We start from the raw sequence: 23,715 nt of genomic DNA on the forward strand, positions 1-23,715 counted from the left end.
AATTCATATCTCATCATAGATTTTATTTTATTTTATTTTTTATATGCGTGATAATAAAACTTTATACATGTGTACCAATTAAAACATATGTATCAATTAAAAACTTTATAGTTAATGTTATTATACACTTAGAATAAGACCACTTATATATGTACCATTTAAAAAATTTATAGTTATTAAAAGTATTATACATGTGTACCTGTATTTAACCAATTTAAGAAAAAGTGTATTCTATAAATTTTGCTAGTCATTTTAAACAAATAAATAATTAAGTAAAAAAGAAAGTAAAAAAAAGTTTGTTAATACTAAAAAGAAAAATGTTGACCATGATTTTCTCAACCGATGTGCCATTACGGATGTGGTGTGTTTTTTTTGTTTTTTTTTTATTTTGACTGTTTTGCCCATTTTTAAATTTCTTATTTATTTGTAATTAAATTTGTATTCATTATAATTACAAAAATACCATAATCATTAATAACGATGGATTAATCTAATCTAATAGTCATAATTAATTCTCGCAGTTCTCGATAAAAATTGAGTTCTCATAATAACTCAATTCTCTCTCTCTCTCTCTCTCTATATATATATATATATATATATACACACACACACACACTAGAGTGAAGGCCCGTGCGTTGCACGGCCGGACTTCACGGGTTGGTTTGTACGAACGTAGATAAAGTGAAGACCTGTGCGATGCACGGCTTAAATTGTTTTCTTTGTCAAATGTTATATGTATGGATTAGAAAAACTTAAGCTCAAGTTTTTGCCTTTTTTTAAAAAATGAAATTCACTTTTTATCAACATCATTCAAACTATACAATTCACTTCTTTTGGTCAATCAATGGACGTGCCCATTGATGACAACAATATACAAACTATATAAATCATACTTAACAAAAAAAAACTACACACTAAATCACTTCAAGTCATATACCCCATCAGTTCATGTATTCACCACTTATATTATTCTAATACTAAAAATCACAGATGGGGCAATCATGCATTTATGATCCAAATCAGTCATCATCATTATCTTGAAAACTTGAATTATGTTTCACTCCACTATCTTTCAACTGTTAATCTGTCAAATACTTCATGCCCAACTGCATAATTGCACTTTCATCTAAACCTTTGCATATGAGCATCCATATTAAGCTCTCAATTACTTCTCTCAAGCTGTTCACTTGTATAGACACTTTAATAAACATTTGCATATATCAAAAATGTATGTATAGTATGTCACACCCCACCTTAGACGGAATCGTAGGATATGACGAAAAGATATAGCAATAGCACATGGAATTTGTAATAGAGTTATACTAAATGAAATCCAAACAAATGTAATTCCCACAAGCGGGATAAGTCTAGGCAACACGCCTCAAATAGCAAAAGATGTAACAAATAGCAAATATAGTTCAATGATTAAATGCAACTAGGAGTCCATGAAGGATCTCTTTATTAGTCTTTCTAAAGTCCTTATGCTCAATCTCCTTAAGCATTGTTATTACCTGAAAATGAATGCTCGAAAATGTCAACATAATGTTGGTGAGTTCGTAGGTTTATAGGAATACAAATGAATTTGCTGTGCATAAAAAAATGAGGTTTGGACAATACTGTAAATATAAACATGTAGTAGCATGTATGCATACCAAATACCGATCAATGCCATCATAGTTTTCCAACAACACAAACTCATCACTGCTTGCCAACAACACAATCACATCACTACTTGCCAACATCTCAATCACACGCTGTAATACCAACAACTACCAGCTGGAGTATATAGTTGGTCGATAGATTTCAAATAGTCTTCAATAGATATCAACAGACATCTATTGCATCATAGAATCAACACAAACAAACTAGCATACACATTTCATAATTACACGTATTTGTCCAAGAAAACAAACAAGTTTTGGCACAACTAGTAAAGAAATGAAAAGTGTTTTGAGCATCATTTTTCCCCAAATAAATAAAATAAAAAGGGGCCACGAAACTCACCTCAATCAGCAAGCAGTTGTGCAAAGTCCAAAAGATCACTAGAATCAACACAACATATACATGTAAAAGTTACAATTATGGACATGGTCAATAACCGTCCATTGTAACCCACATTTGATGATTTACATATATGGCTACTTTCAAATTATTCACAACTGATTTGTCATGTATTATTAAGTTACAAGTCACATAACTTAATATAGTGTATTTGTTTTAATGATATACCATTGGTTTCTACAAGTTCATATTCATTGAAATTTTTGGTAACTTTATCTATTTTTTATTAGGACGAAACGAACAATTCAAGATTTCAAATCTTAACCAATGTAACCTTAGAGTGTTATACACTTACATGAATTTTTACTTAATTTATTTCGCACGTTAACTATTTTTAAAAATTCCATAATCACATACTAGTCAGAAAATTCACTGTTTGTGCGCAGAAAAGTTTTATAAAAGTTAAGGGCCTTCGAAGCTTCAAAAAAATTCAAATTTTTACTGTACACTCTTAACATCTTAAAAATATTTCTGGAAAAAAAAATCTTCCAGTTCATAAAATCGACCAAGATATGACTATTTGAAGTCGACCTAAATCTGTTCGGAAAACTCAGCTTTGCGCAGTTTTGTTATAAAATTCGTTTGACAACCTTAAACTTCATATTTTTACACGAAACCAATTCCACCAGAAAGTAGACTTCCTGAATTTAATTTTAGACACCAAAAACGTGACTTAACCATCTTCCATGACCAAGATACGACCTTTCAAAGTTAACAAACCGAATCTGTCCAGATTCTGAAATAACTCAAACTTACTGTTTTAAAGACTACTACAACTAATATACATATATAAACTTTCAAAGCTTTTCAACACCTATTTACATATGTTATTATGATTTCCATGCCTTCATAATTGGATTTCTTTAATTACATTAATTATTATGCTACAATAAATACGTAAAGTTTTAACATTAATATGATTTATACTTCAAGCTTTTGATTTAACCCTAAAAAAAACCCTTTCATTCATTATTATAAATTTTGCCATAATATATATATATTCATCAACATAGGTTACTTATAAATAAAGATTAATAAAAAAAAAAAATATGCTTATATACATACATAAATATATATATATATATATATATATATATATTTATATATACATATATATGAAAAGAGAAGACAAGTGATTTACCCCAAGATTGATGATCAATCCTTAAATACCTTGACAAAATAAAATATTCTTCTATAAGAATTTTAACTATAACATTTATATGATAAAAACCTATTAAACCGTAACAAAAAATTATTTAAACTCACCAAAGAATTGCTCAAAGTGATGATTAGAATTTGATTTTGAGGTGATGTGCTTAGCTTGATCGAATGCTTCAGAATAATGAAATTTGTTACATGTTATTAAATTTGGTTTTGGCCGTGATTTCAAAGAGTACAAAAGGGTTTTTATATTTTGATGCTAACTTATGTAGATTTATCTACAATTAGGATTTGATGGATTTTTTTTTCTTTGTCAACATAAATTAATCTTTGTATGGGATATCAATTCCCATTCTCGGTCGACTAAAGCTAGGAGGACAACTCCATGTCAAACTCAAATTCTAGTTTTTTTTTGTTAGATATATTTTGTTATATAATTTTGATATTTAAATATTTGTTTCAGTAGGTAATTTGGCTATTTCATTCATTTACTTAATTATCGTGATAGAATTTATCGATATCTAAAAATGAATATGATATATAACTATATGTCTAGATATCAACAAAATAATTATAACTGTCTAACTTTAGGAAGATAGAGTGACTAAATCCTAAAGTGTTGGAATTTAAGTAATAGGAATCATAAATTGGCTTGATCACAACATCTCTATACTTGTTATACTATGTAGGCACATTGACTAGTTAAGAAATTAAAAATTCAAGTTAAAGACTATAATAAATTACTGATTTTGGTGACGGATGTCACATAGTAGGAGATATACAATTATACACAATGTAAGTTGATTGTCTTAATTTTACTATACCAGTTGACAGCAGATCCATAAAATTAAGATAGTAGGGGCAAAAAGATTATACGTTAAAAACAACGAAACTGCCTCATGGTCAAATAGCCTTATCGGAACATCATTACATCCACATACAGAGACCCAAAGCTTCTGCACCAAAACAACTTGTTAACAGTGACCAAAAATAACCGTTTTAGAATGCAAAAGCTCACCTAAATGGCCTCAAATCAGTAGCTCCGGGATTATTAAACAGCAACACTAAAACCTCAACTAAATGGCCTCAAATCAGTAGCCCTAAATCTACAACAAACCAACTTTTAATAATAGTAAAATAAGTTGTTAAACTTAAATCAGCACAAAAAGAGTACTAAAAACAAAAGCACGAACTTGTAAAAACAGCAACACTGAAAGCCTAAAACATCATTAGAAATTACATTAAAAACAACACTAAAATAACACTAAAATCGACATACAAATAGCTAAACAAACAGCAATACAACACTAAAAACAACCTAGGGTTTTTTTTGAGTTGGGTTAGGTTTTTTTATACTTTGGGCTAGGGTGATATAACATAATTTATCAAATATAGTGTTGTTGGGCTTGGATTTACTGGGTTCATCATCACACCACCCTCCCCTTCCCCACTTAACTGATCATCCTGTGCCAGTATAATCTATTGCTTCTGCCCCAAGATAAACCACGTAACAATTTAACATTAGAAAATCCAATATTCGTATCATTTAACGATACTGGAGGTTAATTAACATTCATCGCCATCCATTCATTCAATAACTCACAATTATGCAAAAGTTGAATTTTGTGGTTTCTGGTGTTGGACATAAATGCAATAAAACTAATATATATGACATATCTCTATTTGAAAAACGAAAACAATTTAATTCTATTTGGTTCAAAAAAGTTGAAACCAAGAATACGTGGGTTTAGTGAAAACGGATGAAATTAGTATTTGGAGTCCAGGCTTAACTGTTCAAAGTGACACCAACAATGTCTTTGGAACATGATGTTTGCACAATCTTGACAAACAAAAATTTAAAATTACATACCATCCGACTCCAACCATGGTGCAAAGTGTGGGTTTGTGAGGATACTTACAATTGCACATGTCTATCTAAAACCAATAAAACACTGTTAATTAAAAATATATCATTAACTTTTAACTCTCGTGAAAATTGTGTAAGGAGGGGGACTTACAATAGGATTAAGAGCATCATCTGTATTAAAAATGACCCATGGGATGCTTGTCCGCAATCCTACCACCATGTTAGCAGCCAAAGTCATGTATTGCCGTATGATTCAATCATCTGTATAACACAAGATTGATAAAATGAACGAATAAATACAACATAATCCATAATTGATGTTATTAATCAGAATATAAATGGCCAAATCGTTAGAATTCACTCGGAAATTGAATAAAGGTATCAAGAAACCAAAATAATAGTTGTTTCATTTCAAATGGTAAAAAAATACCCATTTCCAGTTGTTACCCAACCCGCCCAACATGTCCATTTGTCGCTCTTGCTAAATTAAGTTGATTAAGTAGCTTTCGAAGAGATCCTATGACTATCATGGAAAAGGAATGTATTTATTAAGAAAGGTTATAAACCACGAACAAAGCTTATATAATTTTATCAAAGATCTACGTCTTCTTTGCCTCAAAAGACCTCCAATGAACTAATGTTTTGTACACGATACATGCAGAAACAGACCTGTTGTGGTCTAAATGTTTATCTTCCAGCAGACACCTGATCAAAACACGACCTTACTATACCCTTTGAAACGTCACTTATTATACTAGAAAACCATACAGAAGTGTGACATCCGTCACCAAAACTGGTAATTTATTATAGTCGCTAACTTACATTCCAAATTTCGTGACTAGTCAATATGCCTATATAGTATAATAAGCATAGAAATGTGGTGATCATTTCCAATATGAGATTTTTATTATTTGTATTCCAATAGTTTAGGATCTAGACATTTAATCGTCCTAAACGTAGATGACTATAATTATTCCCCTATTTCTAGACGCGTAGTTGTTAGTCATATCCATTTCTAGACATTGATAAATTATTATACGATGTTTAGTGGTGAATAAAAATCAATAATTATCAAAGTAATTTATAATCAATACAAGTAGTAGGATAATAATAATAATAATAATAATAATAATAATAATAATAATAATAAGATTATACAACAAAAAAAATAAAATAAAATTGAAAGTATAGCATTTAAGGGGGAGGGGCAACGACCAAAAGAAAAAAAAAAGAAAAAAAAGAGAAATTGTATTTCTATTGGAACTCTTGTTAAATTATATATTAATATATCCTAATTACATTCAAACTCAAAGACATTTATCCTTATAATAAATATAAGTAAATACCTAAACAAACAAACAAAAAAAAAACTATTTTTGTTTCTCTTCTCCTTCTTGCCGTCGACCCAGAGAAAAAAAAAGAGGGAAAACTCTCTCAAGATCAAAGCTATAATTTATTGGTAAGTTTAATTATAATTCTATTGAATCTTGATTTAAATTACAATTAATAATAAAGTTCTTAAAGAATATATTCTATTCTTTCTTTTCAAAGTATCTAAGAAGAAGATTATCAATCTTGGGGTAAAATCACTTGTCTTCTCTTTTCATATATATTAGTCTTTTTATTTATTAATTTTTATTTATAAGTAACCTATTTGATGAATATATATTATGGCAAATTTATAAGAATGAATGTAAGGTTTTTTTTTTAGGGTTAAATCAAAAGCTTGAAGTATAAATCATATTAATGTTAAAAGTTTATGTATTTATTGTATCATAATAATTAATGTAATTAGAGAAAATTCAATTATGAAGGCATGGAAGTCATAATAACAGATGAAAATAGGTGTTGGAAAGCTTTGAAAGTTTATATATGAATATTAGTTGTAGTAGTCTTTAAAACAGTAAGTTTGGGTTATTTCTGAATCTGGACAGATTCGGTTTGTTAATTTTGAAAGGTCGTATTTTGGTCATGGAAGATGGTTAAGTCATGTTTTTGGTGTCTAAAATTAATTTCAGGAAGTCTACTTTCTTGTGGAAGTGGTTTCGTGTCAAAATATGAAGGTTAAGGTTGTCAAACAAATTTTATAACAAAACTGCGCAAAGTTGAGTTTTCTGAACAGATTTTGATCGACTTCAAATAGTCATATCTTGGTCGATTTTATGAACTGGAAAATTATTTTTCTCCAGAAATGTTTTTGAGATGTTAATATTGTACAGTAAAAAAATTGGATTTTTTTGAAGCTTCGAAGGCCCTTAACTTTTATAAAACTTTTATGTGCGCAAACAGTGATTTTTCTGACTAGTCTGTAATCATTGAATTTTTAAAAATAGTTAACGTGCCAAATAAATTATGTAAAAATTCATGTAAGTATATAACCCTCTAAGGTAACAGTAGTTAAGATTTTGAATCTTGAATAGTTCGTTTCATCCTAATAAAAAATAGATAAAGTTACCAAAAATTTCAGCGAATATGAGCTTATAGAATTTAATCATAAATCATTAAAACAAATACTCTATATTAAGTTATGTGACTTGTAACTTAATAATGTATGACAAATCAATTGTGAATATTTTTGAAAGTAGCCATATATGTACATCATCAAATACGGGTTACAATGGACAGTTATTGACCATGTCCATAATTGTAAGTTGTTCTTATATATGTGTTATGTAGATTCTAGTGATCATTTTGGACCTTGCATAACTGCTTGCTTGTTGAGGTGAGTTTCGTGGCCCCTTTTTATATTATTTCTTTGGGGAAAAATGATGCTCAAAACACTTTTCATTTCTTTACTAGCTCAAAACTTGTTTGTTTTCATGGACAAATACGTGTAATTATGAAATGTGTATGCTAGCTTGCTTGTATTGATTTCTTTGATGCAATAGATGTCTTTTGATATCTATTGAAGACTATTGGAAAACTATCGACTAACTTTATACTCCAGCTGGTAGTTGTTGGTATTTAAAGCATGATTGAGTTGTTAACAGGAGTGATGGGGATTGTGTTGTTGGATAACTATGATGGCATTGATCAGTATTTAGTACGCTACTACATGTTTATATTTACACTATCGTCCAAACTTGATATATCATGCACAGCAAACTCATTTGTATTCCTTTAAACCTACGAACTCACCAACGTTATGTTGACATTTTCAAGCATTCATTTTCAGGTAATAACAATGCTTAAGAAGATTGAGCTTATGGACTTTAGGAAGACCAATAAAGAGATCCTTCATGGACTCCTAGATTGCATGTAAAACATTGAACATTATTTGCAATTGTTACTTCTTTGCTATTTGAGGCGTGTTGCCTAGATTTTCCGTTTGTGGAAATTACATTTATTTTAATTTCATTTAGTTTGACTCTATTATAAAGTCCATGTGCTATAACTATATCTTTTCGTCATATCCTACGATTCCGCCTAAGGTGGGGTGTGACAAGAAGTATCGTTTATTAGCTATCAGTTACGAATCTCTGAATCGGTCTGCCACAATGCATTAGATATATCATGGTAAATTAGTAGTTGTTCCAACATTCATCACTCACCGTGATTAAAATATAAAAATTAAATATAGATATACCTTTAAAACTATTTAACGCCTCTTAGTCTGAACATTAGTGATCTCGACCTTGCACCTGAATGTCACAACTTGGAGCATTTTAAACCCAACAGGACACAAAATGCACATAATGAGTAACTCAATGTACAGTGTAGCAAAGAGAGAGGAAAATAGGTACATCATTGCTTTTATCACGTCATCGGTCCAGTATTTCAACAATTTTACCTAGCTTTGCTTCTGTATGTATAATTGGCATAGAGGATTCACTCAGACCAACATCACCACAATCCAAAAGGCATGATAATCGGTATGCAACTGAATATGTTGTATTTTTCATTAAGTAAGGGTTCAAAGATGCTTACTGATATCGACTTTGAATTCATTCAATGCAGGAACGACATCCTCATCAAAACTGAGTGTCATGATGAGCCTGATAGACAAATTTGGTTTGAAAGTCAAACAGGGTAAAACTGATCATGCCGCGGGTCACACAGTTGAAAAGATGTCGCCACACATTCCAATTTTTAGCAAGATAGTATTTGCTTATTTGGAATTTATTGAAGTCAAGATGAAACTATAACAGCAGACCTTTCACCAATCTTCTCAATCAGGTCCTCGCCTAACTTTCCTCATAACTTGAGCCACACCTCATGACCCCCGTGCACAACCACTCGCATCTAAATGTAACCAGTAGGGTGAGGAAGTCATATCCATGAATTCATACCTGTGGTTGGCCAGATTAACCAAGAGTCGTTGAACTTTGGCTATTCACGACAAAATTCTTCAAGACAGACACATAACCAATAACGTCTGCCATATATAACATTATGGCCAAAAAACAGTTTAGGCAGTCATATAACTTTAAGCGTTTGATCATTTGCAACAACATAGAAACCGGAGTCTTGTAAATAAGTTCGACCATAAAACAACCAAATCGGGGGGAAAAACACATCATCAAATGTTAACTGGACAGCATACCACAGAAATATGCATGATATGTAAACGTAAGCGACCTCGTATTTTTTCTCACAACCTCATTCCAAGAGATGACGATGGGTTGCAAGCTTCAGGCGAACCTGAATTTATCAGGAGACCGGTATCCACTAATTCCAACCACTGACCACATGTGGCCTAGCATCGGGCTGTACAGACTCAAGCAAATGTCGCTTATGAAACCATATACCTTCTAAAATCTGCTATGTTGTACATAACACCAAAAAAGGACAATATATTTTTAGTTTTGGTATAAAATATTGTAGTTAGTTATATCTTTAATATTGTATAAATAAGCAAAATATTACCTCGATCATATATCAAAATTGTAACTTGAAATCCCAACATAAATTTAATCCATCTCTAAAACCTGCAAAACAAAACAAAAAATATATAAACAAAATATAGTTAGTATGAAAAATCGATAACAAATAAACTCCAAAACTCGATTTAAGCAACAGAAACAGTCAAACAAACCCTAAATCTATATGACTTCAATTATCCATCTTCATTATTCAAGTTATGATCCACCAACATCTACACTTGAAACAAAAAACTTGGATTGAAGAAACTCTATATAAAAATCGAAAAACTCATTAAACAAACCACATATCTCGAATGAATATCACAAACCTGATAAAGAAAAATCCTACAAATTTAACATACCTTGACCAAATAATTGCTAGCATGATACAATTAAAGAAAAAAAAAGGAAGAAAATTGAACTTCCGTGTAATAATCAAGTAGATGAAGATGAGAGGAGTAAAACTTGATTTTGAAGTGAAGAGAGTGTAGGGGAAGTTTTTCAGATGCCAAACAAAGATGGGCCTTTCATACCCAAAACTCTCAAACGCTTAGCCTGCCAATGAATTAAACGAGACTTTAATAAATGAATTAATACTTCAATTCCATTTTATTAATGTTAACTCACCCACTTTATTAACAACTAGATTTAGTGAGGAAACTTTTCCTTACCCTGCATCTAATGACTTGCAAAATCATCCATAAAACCATAAATTTCTTCTTAAATTCATCATACATACACGAAATTAAGAAGAGAAATAAAAAAACTCACAAATAAACCACACCAAAATAATGAACCCCATTAACTACCCTAGTAAACCCATTAAGCACCCATCGATAAATCGTCAAGAATGCGCTAATTTTTCCACTACCATCATAGAACTTTTATATATATATATATAATATGAAAAAAATGAGTATGGGGCTGTTATGCACTCAACTTGGGTGAAAAAACTTTCACATACCAATATTTTAATAATTTGAATAAACGTTTGACCTCCATGATTTTTATGGTTAAAAAAAGGTATGTGAAAGGTTTTTCACCCAACTTAAGTGCCTAACAGCCTCATATTCCCTTCCCCCATATAATATATATATATATATATATATATATATATATATATATATATATATATGTTAGGGTTTATGTGGCTGTTAGACACCCAAACTTGGGTGTAGAACCCCTCAAATCTTATTTTTTTAATCCATAAAAAGCATGGGGCCAAGCATTTATAGATATATTATTAAAAATTAGTATGTGAGGGGTTCTATACTCAAGCTTGGATGTCTAATAGCCACATACTCCATTTTCTCATATCTATAATATAACTAAAAGAGGGGGTTGGGGGTACACTTGGCACCCCTAATCCTCCTCTTTTAGCCTAATCCTCTATTTTTATTAATCCTATACTTTTTAATATTAATCTAAATTAATTTACACTTTTTTGTTTTTCATCATCAATTTACACTTTAACCCTCAATCTAAAACAATTAATTTACACTTTTTGTTTCCCATCACCAGTTTACACTTTAACCCAATTTAAAAATAATTAACTTACACTTTGATTTTCCATCACCAATTTACACTTTAACCCAATTTAAAAATAATTAATTATACTTTTGGTTTTTTATCACCAACTTACACTTAAAAATAATTAATTTACACCTTTTGATATTCCATCACCAATTTACAATTTTACCCAATTTAAAAATATTTAATTTACACTTTTCGGTTTTATTGGTAATCTATAATATCACGTACGATAAAAAAAAAGAAGCTACGATCAAATACAAAAAAGGTTTTTCTTTTTATATACTTTGCACATAATTAATCATTATTATTATTTTTTAACATTGAATTCTTATGTTATTGTTATTATTATTTCTTTTCATTTAGTTTGTTGTTCATTATATGTTCGTTATGAATTTTGTTTTCAACAACAAAAAAATGACCACGTTAGTTTATCTTGAAGATCTTAAGCCAACGCATGTTAACCATCATTTACGACTCCGTGTTGTGCATGTATGGACTGTTTCGGAGTGGAACAACCCGAAGAAAATCAAAACGTTCGAGATGGTCTTTGTTGATGAGTTGATATGTATTTTTCAAGTTATATAGTTTACACTTTTAAAATATAAGAAACTGTAAAATTTTTATTTAACTAAAGTTGAAAAAAAGGGGTAAACTGAAATTAATATTTATATAGAGTTAATTTTCGTATGTTTCTTCTTTAAGTTTCGTATTGATCAAGTTGTTATGACTTAACTAATCTAAATATTATATATTAAATTTTGTATTTCTAATATATATTAACTTTTAGGATTTACGATTATATTTTTCTATAACCTTTTAGATATAAAGTCTAAACTTGATATGAGTAGGTTTCTGATTACTTTAATTATTTTGATATCGTTTTGAAAGTAGCTCATTAATGGTGTATACTTAAGATTTACGATTATATTTTTCTATAAGCTTTTAGATAAAAAGTCGAATTTTGCTATGATTATTTTAATATATCGACTATGATTATTTTAAATATGTTTTGAAATTAGCTCATTAATAATGTAATTTTTTAACAGCTGTTATTCTATAAGGGGAAAATGATACATATTTTGAATGTTTAGGATTTAACACAACAAGAGATGGCTTTAATTGCAAGGTTTTTGGCTCGACTTTCTTGGATCTGTATGCAAAGATGTTTATTCGATTCTTATGGTTAATTTGTTTGAGGTTTATTTTTTAAAATTGTGTTAAACACATAGAAACACACTAAGAGAACTTACCAGTTTTTTTCATGTTTTTTTTTTGATATTTGCAGGGCACTATCATACATGGTTTGGTCAATGGTGAATGGACGTAAAATTTTAAGAGTATTTTGACCGATGGAATGGTTATTCAGCTAGCAAATTTCTAAATTGATTTCGGTATATCTATTTAATACATTTGAATTCTAATTTTTTAGCTATGATTAATATATTTTGAGAATAGCCGTCCATTAAACAGGTCTGAAAACTAATATATATTATATGTTAAAGTGATTGAATGAATATTGGCGTAGATACGTCGGTTTATATTTACTAGTTTTAGATTAGATAATTTTATATCTTATTTCATTTCTCAAATGAATTACTGTAAAATCTAGATATCGAAAACGCTTTTGAATGGGAGGAGATCATTAGGGCAAACTTCATATAATTTACACAATTTTGGAGAACACAAACATTTTCTAGGAGGTCCTTTGTCTTCTTTTTTTTTTTTAATTTATAAAAAAATAAAATCACGTAAATTACAAAATAATTAGAGAGAAAAATACATCCTTATTTGCACATCATTACAAATTAATTATCAGTTTTCTTCTGTTAAAGAAAAACTTGGATCTGGAATTGCTTGCTGCCTCTATTGATCTGATTTTGTTTATGCGAGGTTTCTTTGTCGTATCTGAGAATCAATTTGTTAATCTGCAGAAGAAATAAATTTGTTGTTAGTTTCAATTTGCAAAAACAGGTCGCAGTCATTATTGCATGCCACATTTTGGTTGTCACTTAATTTGATGGTATGTTCCTTGTTTCGATTTTTATTCTTTCTTTATTTTCTTTGACGGCGTGTATGTATGTATTTTTAATTAGTACGACCAGTACTAATTATTGTCCCTATTTTTAAACCCATGTAAGGGCCCATGAATGTCAAATTAACCGTTTGCTTAATTAGCAGCAAGAAAATGAGGGTCTAAACCTAAATACAAATTAGAAACCATGTTGCTGAACATGATCAGAAAGAATTGAAGATGTTAAAGCTGAACATCAACTACTGCAAGATAAATTAAGCACAAGGGTTTGAGACAAAGAAATCAATATCAACAGCACCAGAATCCGATGCTGAAGATGGAACTGATGATGTAAAACGTCTTAAATATATATGACTTCATTTTACTTTAGTTTATCCGTCTTACGATTGTAACATTCATTAGTCACAACATATATTTAAAAAGAAGGGAAAAAATGACTGACTTATTGTGTTGTATATTATGTGATTTCGCAAGGAATAGCATTCCTATGAACCGGCGTTTCCGAGCACTCCCAGAACCTCCACCACCAATAGATCTGCAGAAAGCCTGGGAAAATTTTTACGATTGTAACATTCATTAGTCTGTAAAATATTGCCTTATTTCTTGTACATGATGAGTTTGTTCGTATGAACCGTCTTCAGATTCTGTCGTTACAGATCCTAATAAGATGCTTATGTAATTAACATTTGATCGATCGATTAATTCACTTGATTGATTTATAAACAGCGCGTGGTAACTATTATAACCGAATATAGCAAGTTATGTTCTAGCTTCGATCAGGATGTAAAGACTTACCACCTATATATGCTTAGTTCAATATTCTCGCTTAATATTCTGGACTTAAGTCTTCAACTGTACAAAAGTTTGTATTGTAAAGACTTGTCGAGATATGAATCGAATTTGAACATTTTGTAGAGTAGAACCTGCTGTATAAATGATGTTGATTTATAGGAGAACATATCTATCACCTTGCTAGTAGTTTGTAGCTCATCACTTAAATGTCCCCTGTAGCTTGTTAATCTTAGTGTGTGAACGATATGATTTAATTGCTTACTAGCCTCAATTTTCACTTGCATTCATCCAATTTGGCTGCTGTTTTTTATTTTGGTCCTGTACTCGTTCCTCCATTGTAAGGTGCGGTATCAAAGTCATATACAATGATAGTGGTGGTGGTCAAGCGACGGAAAAATGTTATTGTGAAAGTTAACTATGTAAGTAATCAGAGATGCGAGGATCTCAACCCTATGAAAGGTCAATATTAAAAAAACTATATGGGTACCCGCGCGATGCGGCGGTATCTTTGAAAAGGTGATAGTTAAATGTGTCGGTACCTTTTTGCAGTTAAACTGAGAGAGCGAGGGAGAGATGAAATCAATCTTTTTGTAGGTTGATGTTGATTGTCGTCGAGATAAAACTAAGTATTAGGGTTCAGGTGAGAGCAAAAGAGGAGGGGATTAGAGATAGAAATTGGGAGATAGATGGAAGGGTAGTATAGGAAAATCACTTAAAAGAGTGAAATGAATAGTTGTTTGTAGGAGGGTATAATAGGTATTTTAAAGGTATAATGGTTGAAAAAAATAGGTAGTTTATTTATATATGGAGTATAGATGATATTTGAATCTCAATCATTAATTTCAATCCAATGGTTAAGGATTGTCCAACTCAACTCTAAAGTTAATCTTAATTTTAGAGAACCTCTATCCATTTTGACCCTTGATTTTAATTGAAAAGTTTAGATTGTTTCACTACAAATAATGTTGTATTTATTCACACTTTTAGTGAGTGTGAACAAATTACAAATTTTGTCAGACTTTTAGTGAGTGTAAACAAATTAAAAATTTTGTCACACTTTTATGTGTGTAAAAATAATGTAGAACAAATTAACACTTTTGTCATACTTTTATGTGTGTAAAAATATGTAGAACTAAAAGTTCACACTTTTTAGTGTGGGCTTTCATAATTATTTTGTAACACTTCATTTGTCCACACTCACATTCTAGTTAGCGTGGACAAATTTGGTGTTACAAAATAATTATGAACGTCCATACTAAAAAGTGTGAACTTTTAGTTATACACACTTTTTAGTGTGAATAAATTTCTTCACACTTTTAGTTCTATATATTTTCACACATATAAAAACGTGACAAAATTTTTAATTTGCTTACACTCACTAAAAATATGGACAAATGCAACATTATTTATAGTGTTTTAACTTTACCTATAAATTTGATCTCACTTTTAAAGGATACTCATCCATTTTTACTGGATTCAACTTTGTAATTTGTGATGCTAACTTGATTTACACGTGTGGTTTTTCAAAGTGTTGTTAAGATTTAATCGATGGCTATTAGTTTGTTTAGTTGAAGTTGTTTCTTAAAAATCTTGAAGTTTAGGCACACTAATCTATACTTCTATACTTATATTATAAAATAAATAAATTTTTATTTGTAGAAATATTAAAACTTGGATAATAATTTTACCTAGCACTCGTCAAAATATTTTCACCTACATTACCCCGTTAACATTAATGATTAATTTATACTGTTAATCTCTTATCGTCTAAAATATTATCTTCATTAACCTTTTACATCAATTACTTTACATCAATAACTTACATCACTTAACACCGTCTTCATCACCAACAATCGCCTCTAATACTACACCATCGTGGTCGCATTAAGCGGGTGTACTTGTTAGATATATAATATATTTTTCATTTGGTCGTTGATAGTTAAAGCCTGCCTTCACCGCGTTTGTTTGTGTAATGTGGGACCCACAGAAAAAAAAAATAAAAAAGAAATAATACAAAAATTTTGGGGAAATCTGAATCCTGACTAAGGCGATCACCCCCAAAATTTCAATATCAATTCCACTTTAGAAGAAGTAGTAGTAGTAAGGAATAAATTAGTTAAATATTTGTAATTTGTTAAATACTAATAATAATAATATTAAAAAAAAGTGGAAAGTAAAATCAAATCTGGCGAATATAGTAGGATTAAGAGCAAGGTCGTCACTAAAACAAGACCTGACGGAAGACGACGATTACGAGGATTCACGTCCGTGGCGTCGCAGGTTACTGTCTGCAATGAAGTTTACATGGTCTTCTGCTCTTCGGACGTTTATATTCCTTTTACTTGTTGCTGCTTTTGTCTTTGCTTGTTTTTCTCTGCCTGTTGATAAGGTTTGTTTTTTCCTCCCAACCTCATTGTATTTTGATATGATAATAATATTTTTGTTACTATTTTGGTTTTGTATGTATATATTGTATTGAAATGTGTTTTTGCTGGTAGATACATTGTAGAGCAATATAATCAAAGTGTGGTAGATATGAAAACAAGATATAAAATAGGAACCTGTTGTTGTAAGGTTTATATATTGATTGTATGTAAATATAAGTTTTGGCAAAATAAATTTGGTGAGTTAGATATTCAGATTATGAAAAATAGATCGGTTGTTGGGACGTATGTTTTGAAGAAAATTAGTTTAATTTTTTTCAAGTTAATGAGTTTAGTTCTTACTTGTTATTCTAGAATGTGAGAGTTCTACTCGTATAAAATTAGGAAGTGTAGTTTAGACTATAGACCAATGGCCGCTTTAAATTGTTACGTTGGAGAAAATAAGCAGGTAGTTAAAGCACATATCTGTTTATTCCTTATAAAATATGCAGATATTTTTACGAAGTATTTGTTATTGCTTATTTTCTTATAAAACAAGAAATAAGCAGAAAAATAATCAAAATACCAAACACTCCCTAAGTGTGTTTGTTGCTTTAGATAAGCTAAACTGCAGGCTTTTAAAAGGCAAAGTAAGCTATATGCACTTCGGAATATCGTTATATTTGGACATTATATGCATTCTTTATCTTCTTTCCATGTTTAATTTGGATCCCTTTGTTTAGCATATCGTATCTGGTATTCTTGTTTACTTCAGAAGTGTATAACCCTTTTCTTGCAAGGTTTTGTTGTTTGTAAGTAAAGGTTTTAGTGAATGAATTTGTCGAAATATGTCCTAGATTATGACATTATATATTTTCCCAGGGCCACGGATATAGTTTCTGTAGGTAATATCTGAGGTTGATGAGCCTAGCTACTCACTTTAATTTGTAGAATATAAATTTTACTTTCAAAGTTAAGTACAAACTGATGGAGGAAAAAAGTTTAATTTGGGCTTGTTAAGTGGGTTTAATAACGTTATGCGATTTATATATTATCATTGTAGCTTATATTCCATCTCTCATTTGTGTTACGTTTTTCTGCAGATTCTGAAGAACTTTTTGGTGTGGGTTAAGGAGGATTTGGGTCCTTGGGGTCCAATTGTTCTGTAAGTTACAGTTACCTTTTCTTTATGATGCATTTTATTATCTAGACATACTTTTGCATGGGATTTGTTGAAACAAATAATTATGTCTTATATTCTATTTTGCTCATAAAATTGTAGTGCCATTGCATATATCCCTCTTACGGTGTTTGTGGTTCCTGCTTCTGTGCTTACGGTGAGAACTGCACTTATTTTTGTTTTCCATATATTTTATACTTGAAGTAATCAGATATCAATTTGTAAGGAGAATGTCTATGGCTCTATGCTTGAGAAAAACTATGAAAATCCGAGTGAATATGAGCTATGGCATACTGGAAACTTTTTTAATCCTTTTGATCTTTTTTTTTAATTTCTGAACTACTACTAGATCTATTAACTTATGAGTGAGTCCACGATAAACTGGGGATTCTGTGTTCGAATTGCACCTTTGGGTACTTCCCCTGGCTTACCAGGGGCTTGGTCAATAAATGGTGAAATCTTATCTTTCCTCCCTTGTTTTGTTTTTTATGGATCTTTCTGAAGAAGCATACATGGAACACTATCTTTTCCCTCTTTATGAAGAGTTCTTTTGTAAATAGCATGTTGGAGGGCACAAATACAAAAATTATAAGTGCGCCTGTAAGTGACGTAGTGTTGGCCATAGTACATAATTAATTGTTTATTTATCAAAATGAACTTCAAACAGGATTATATGATAAATCTTTTTGTAATGAGTGGCGTGTCTATAGGTATGTTATCCTGTAGGTTTGTGTTAGGAAAAACTGCAACGTTCAAGGAGGGCGTATCACCAAGGAAAACACTGATAGTTTTTGCCTGAACGTCTTTTTTTACTGCTACGTGTAAACCTATGTGGGATGCCCCCTTATAGCCAACATGTGTAGTTTTAAAGCAGTCTATATGCAAGTAAAATAACGTTTTCAGATTGAGGCAAGTTCTGAGCAGTTCACCTTAAATGTTAAGGATGGTTAAGAATATACTAGTGAATGATTAGTCCACTTTATATAATGACCATATATTGCTATGTTTATATTATTCAGTTTTGCATTCGTAATATTATACCGACTTGCATGGATAATATCAGAATGTATCAGAGTCCAGTCCAGGTTGCATGATGGGCCCACAGAATTCTAGTGACCTGGGTTACATACTTATATGTTTGTCTATATATATGTATGTTGTATCATTCTAAACCTCACATAAAATACAATTCTTTTTTAATCTTAAATGTTAAGGATGGTTAAGAATATACTAATGAATGATTAGTCCACTTTATATAATGACCGTATATTGCTATGTTTATATTATTCAGTTTTGCATTCATAATATTATACCGACTTGCATGGATAATATCAGAATGTATCAGAGTCCAGTCCAGGTTGCATGATGGGCCCACAGAATTCTAGTGACCTGGGTTACATACTTATATGTTTGTCTATATAGATTTACGTTGTATCATTCTAAATCTCACATAAAATACAATTCTTTTTTAATCTTAATGTGGTATTTGAGCCAGGTTATGTTCAATATACAAAGTGGACTCATTGTTTTCATAGTAATTCTCTCCATAGTTATAAAGCATCTTTATGAGTTTCATTTTCACATATGTTTCAGCTTGGAGGAGGTTATCTATTTGGACTGCCAGTAGGATTTGTTGCTGATTCAATCGGAGCGACCCTTGGTGCAACGGCTGCTTTCCTTGTTGGCAAAACCGTAAGTTCTTTGAATAGATTAAGCCATGAGCTTGAGCTGGGCTCAAGCTTGATTAATTGATACAACGCTTTTGCTGCCATGTTTCAAATTTCTTATTATTAAGCTCATTTGTAATCGACTATTATATAATTTGTCTCGTCATGTAAGCTCTCTGCAAAATGGCCTCTTGAAGAAAATTATTATATAATCTGGCAGATGTTATCAGGTAATGTGTTTCATCTTGTAATTTCATCTTTAAATGCAGATAGGAAGGTCTTATGTCATTTCTAAGCTAAAGAAATATCCCAAGTTCCAGGCCATTGCTATTGCAATACAGAGATCTGGGTTCAAGGTATGACAGATCTGATTGTTCAATAGAAACGATTATTTGTTTCCTCTCTGTGAGTAACATTTTTAAATAGATAAACATCGGAGCTTTTCATTCTGAAAACATATTTGATAGGCTCAATACAATTTGCTGCAAGATGTTCTGTTTTGGTTGCAAATGTCTTGTTTATTACTCTAACCTGCAGTCTTGTAACAGAGTTCCATCACTGAATGCTAATTACTTGTATCCTGTTCAAGTCTATGTGGCAGATTTGGGGTTTTCTAAAATTTAAACCATGTCCGACTTCTAAGACATAGTCTATTGATTCCTCTTTATATTACTCAAAAGTTATTGTCCTGGTTCATATATATTTTGTAGCATATGAGAGAGAATTTTTCATATTATCGTATTTGAAAGCATTTCGTATACGGGTGTCGGCTATGGATTTTTCCTTCTATTAATTATGTCTATTGACTTTTTTCTCCGTTTGTTTCACAGATTGTTTTGCTGCTCCGCTTTGTTCCCTTGCTTCCGTTTAATGTCCTGAATTACCTGTTGTCTGTTACTCCTGTTCCCTTGTGGGAGTATATGTTGGCCACTTGGCTGGGGATGATGGTATGCTTCTTTACATTGTAGATATAATGTAGATGGACCTTTTCAATGTATCATTAATTTTCAACTGTTCATGTTTTTGATACTCTTTTTGCTGTTATTATGTGATTTAACATGGTGAATAAATCGTAGATATAATGTGGATGGACCTTTTTCGATGTTTCATTTATTGTTGACTTTCACGTTTATGACCTTTAATTTGCTGCTTGCAGCCAATTACATTTGTATTTGTGTATATTGGGACAACTCTGAAGGACCTATCTGATGTTACACATGGATGGCACGAGATATCAAAAACTCGGTTGGTAAGTTTAATATCCTCTATTGATTAGTCTACATTTTTCATGTTATATATCTAACTGATCGAACTCTTTTTGTAATTGCAGATGGTTATGGCTTTTGGGCTTATTTTATCAGGTAAATCATAATCACAAGTGTTTACTAGAGGTGGCAAGTTTAACACTGATTTACTTATGATTGAATCCATCTGGGTTATGCATTATCTGGAAGACTGGAACTGGTAATATAAGTAAAGCTAGCTTAAGAAGAAACGGGTCTATGGGTCGAAATGGTAAAAATAAATGTGCCCCTAATGTTCAAATCTATTTTATGCATTTTATTCAAAAAGTTGGATTATTTTGAGATAATATATTCTCGTAATCATATTAGATACAATGGCTCATTAAAAATCTATAGTTTGGACAGAAAGCATTTCAAGTCGACCCAACCCAGCCCTTTTTGATTTATAAAGATAGTCACCCTTTATCACCACTTATCAAAATTGCCTGACCTTGGCCAATTTGCCGCCTCATGTGTCTACAATTATTGAACCCCCATTTCTCCCTGGCTGTTTCAATACTGATGATATCCTTTGTCTTTGTTGGTTGATGTGATAATAGTGATCCTGATCGCTTACATCATTAGAGTTGCAAAAGCTTCTCTGGAAAAAGCATTGGCTGAGAATGGTGAGATAGATGGCCTCGACTTGGAGTCACCCGGGCTGCCTGTTTCTATAGATTCAGCACTCAGTCTCCATAGACCTCTGATAGCTAGAGTGGACAACACGGCAGATGATCTTGTTTAAATCACTGCATGTCTCATGTAAATTCTTACCCCACCTATACGGAGAAAAAGAATGCCCAACCTTATTATAAACAAGAAGTTGACAGAAATGAAAGAGCTCCTTTCTTTTGTTATTTCCCTCCTAACGTTTTTTAGATTAGTAGCTGACCAGTCTTTTGCTTTGGATCGGCAATGGGGATTCAGATTCAAAACTAACGTCAGTAGGCTAGTACACCCAATTTGTTTTGTACTCTATAAATGAAGAATATCTATGTAATTTATGACCAGTGCTCTTCTTAAGTAATTAATCATTTTCGTTTCATAATTTCTATCTATGGTATACCTTTAACGGACCTGAAAGAATGCTCTAATGTAATCGTTTTGTTATTTGCTGAAAGTTGTTAATGGTAAACAAATGGGTGACGATCTAGTGGTAAAGGCTTGGTTTGAAGGATGAAATTACATAGAGGTCCCTAGGTCGAATCCTAGGAGCAAAGAAAATACCCCTTGTGGCTACGGAGGTTTACCAGCAGAGACGACTCCAGGCAACCAGCAAAGAAGGTGGTCATCTCGGGATTAGTTGGCTCACAAAATGGGTTGGATACCTAAGTTGATCACCATAAAAAGGAAAAAAGTTTGTAAATGGTGTTGAATATGATAACAAGACAGGAAAAGGTGCGATAACTGATGACGAAATGGCCAATATATGTAGCTCAAATCAGAAAGCTTGTTACTAAATGAATATCTCTAAGTCTAAGGTTTACATTTTATAATCAAGATGGTTGAAATCTGGGAAGTAAGAGTATTTACATAAATGATGTACCTGATGTCTCATTTAGCACAAATAAAAAGTTCACTTTACCTTATAAGAAACTTTTATGCAAAATGCCTGATTGGCACAGATCCTCAACTATTGAACCTTCCAAGTGATTACCTCGATAGTTAACTCCGTTCCTGCTTGACCATGCTTCTACACCTTGATCAACCATTCCATCTTATAGGGGAAGTGATATTGGTACCATATAACTTGATTAATTTACCACAACTATTCATTTACTATTTGTACTTTCAGTTGCAATACTTATACTATGTGGTAAATTAATTAAATTATATGGTACAAATATCACTTCCCATTTTATAAAGCTGAACTGCTTAGTGACGGTATCAAAAGTATCCATTTGATCAAGTTATGACGGTATCAAGTTATGTGGTACAAACTTTTGCAATACTTATTCGTACCATCAAAAGTATCCATTTGATCAAGCGTTCATTTTACAACCAAATAGGTCATTTACCCATTTTGCTAACCATTCAAAACCATCAAATCCTTTATGTTGCAAAAGACCATGACTCCAAACTATTATGTGCATAAATATACATAACGAACTTTACCAAAAATACTTCAAAAGTAGCAAGAGCCAGTAGTCCAAAGGAGTCACTATAGGTTCTAACCACAAACTACATTTTACCGCAAAAGTCAACATTTTCACAATTAAAATCACCATATTCTTCAAAGCACTAAATCTTGTTTCCAACTTCCGGGACAACCTATAAAAAGGGTAAACAACTAAAAAGTAAGCAAAGCTTAGTGAATACCATTGCATACGCTTATACACACGAAGGAGGGCAAAAATACACAAAGGACTATCACATGTAGTCAATGGTATCGTCATACCATCACTTGCATACTCACCTTTACGCTAAACAATAATCTCAAGAGGTTCTTAGGCCTCAAAGGTTCTTAGGCCTTATATCAACATAACAAGAGGTTCTTAGGCCTCATCTCAATTCAACTATGGGGTTCTTAGGCCCTGGCCTCAAATTAGGCCCTAACGCCGAATCGATTACCACACACGGAATCCACCATCATATGGTAATCGACCCAACGTACATATAACCGTATGCAAGAGTACTCACCTCCTTCGTAACAACCAAATCCATGATGACCATCTAACAATCTATGCTTTCTACCTAGCAATAATTTACAATTTACACATAGAAGGTCATCAAGCTCAATTACCTCATACACAAGGCTAACAAGTCATACATTACAATCTTTTCTAGCGTATCAATGCCCAACCCTATTTTTACATAATTCACATTCTCATCATTCTTTAAAGTTGACTTCTTTCAAAATCTCATTTTACTTCACAACACCATGGCCATAACTCATTTTAATACAAAAATCATC

General features: G+C 31.4%; 1 protein-coding gene and 3 long non-coding RNA genes across 4 annotated transcripts; 2 read left to right on the top strand and 2 right to left on the bottom strand.

Annotated features, from left to right (window-relative positions):
- Positions 1–8,498: 8,498 nt before the first annotated feature.
- On the bottom strand, positions 8,499–10,517 carry LOC122583912. Its single transcript, XR_006321349.1, has 5 exons — positions 10,314–10,517; positions 10,125–10,184; positions 9,956–10,017; positions 8,676–9,847; positions 8,499–8,578 (listed from the first exon to the last, which is right to left on the bottom strand). It is a non-coding gene; the product is annotated as an uncharacterized LOC122583912 (long non-coding RNA).
- A 2,813-nt stretch (positions 10,518–13,330) lies between these two features.
- On the bottom strand, positions 13,331–21,366 carry LOC122580923. The gene is made up of 3 exons (XR_006320921.1): positions 21,253–21,366; positions 13,959–14,062; positions 13,331–13,409 (listed from the first exon to the last, which is right to left on the bottom strand). It is a non-coding gene; the product is annotated as an uncharacterized LOC122580923 (long non-coding RNA).
- LOC122581897 lies at positions 13,388–14,068 on the top strand. Its single transcript, XR_006321058.1, has 3 exons — positions 13,388–13,504; positions 13,663–13,846; positions 13,991–14,068. It is a non-coding gene; the product is annotated as an uncharacterized LOC122581897 (long non-coding RNA).
- LOC122581896 (TVP38/TMEM64 family membrane protein slr0305-like) lies at positions 16,260–21,849 on the top strand. Its single transcript, XM_043754213.1, has 9 exons — positions 16,260–16,697; positions 17,775–17,836; positions 17,954–18,008; positions 19,445–19,543; positions 19,788–19,874; positions 20,349–20,465; positions 20,675–20,767; positions 20,849–20,879; positions 21,362–21,849. Exons 1-9 carry the CDS (start codon positions 16,602–16,604, stop codon positions 21,544–21,546), a joined length of 825 nt encoding a protein of 274 aa, XP_043610148.1. The 5' UTR covers positions 16,260–16,601; the 3' UTR covers positions 21,547–21,849.
- The last annotated feature ends 1,866 nt before the right edge of the window (positions 21,850–23,715 follow it).

The sequence above is a fragment of the Erigeron canadensis genome, chromosome 9, assembly GCF_010389155.1.
Source record: "Erigeron canadensis isolate Cc75 chromosome 9, C_canadensis_v1, whole genome shotgun sequence".
NCBI lineage: Eukaryota > Viridiplantae > Streptophyta > Magnoliopsida > Asterales > Asteraceae > Erigeron > Erigeron canadensis.

Coding starts and splice junctions, on each gene's coding strand:
- LOC122581896 (XM_043754213.1), top strand. CDS start 16,602: ATGAAGTTTACATGGTCTTCTGCTCTTCGGACGTTTATATTCCTTTTA. Junction 16,698..17,774: donor TTTCTCTGCCTGTTGATAAG/GTTTGTTTTTTC, acceptor GTTTTTCTGCAG/ATTCTGAAGAACTTTTTGGT. Junction 19,875..20,348: donor TACAGAGATCTGGGTTCAAG/GTATGACAGATC, acceptor TTTGTTTCACAG/ATTGTTTTGCTGCTCCGCTT.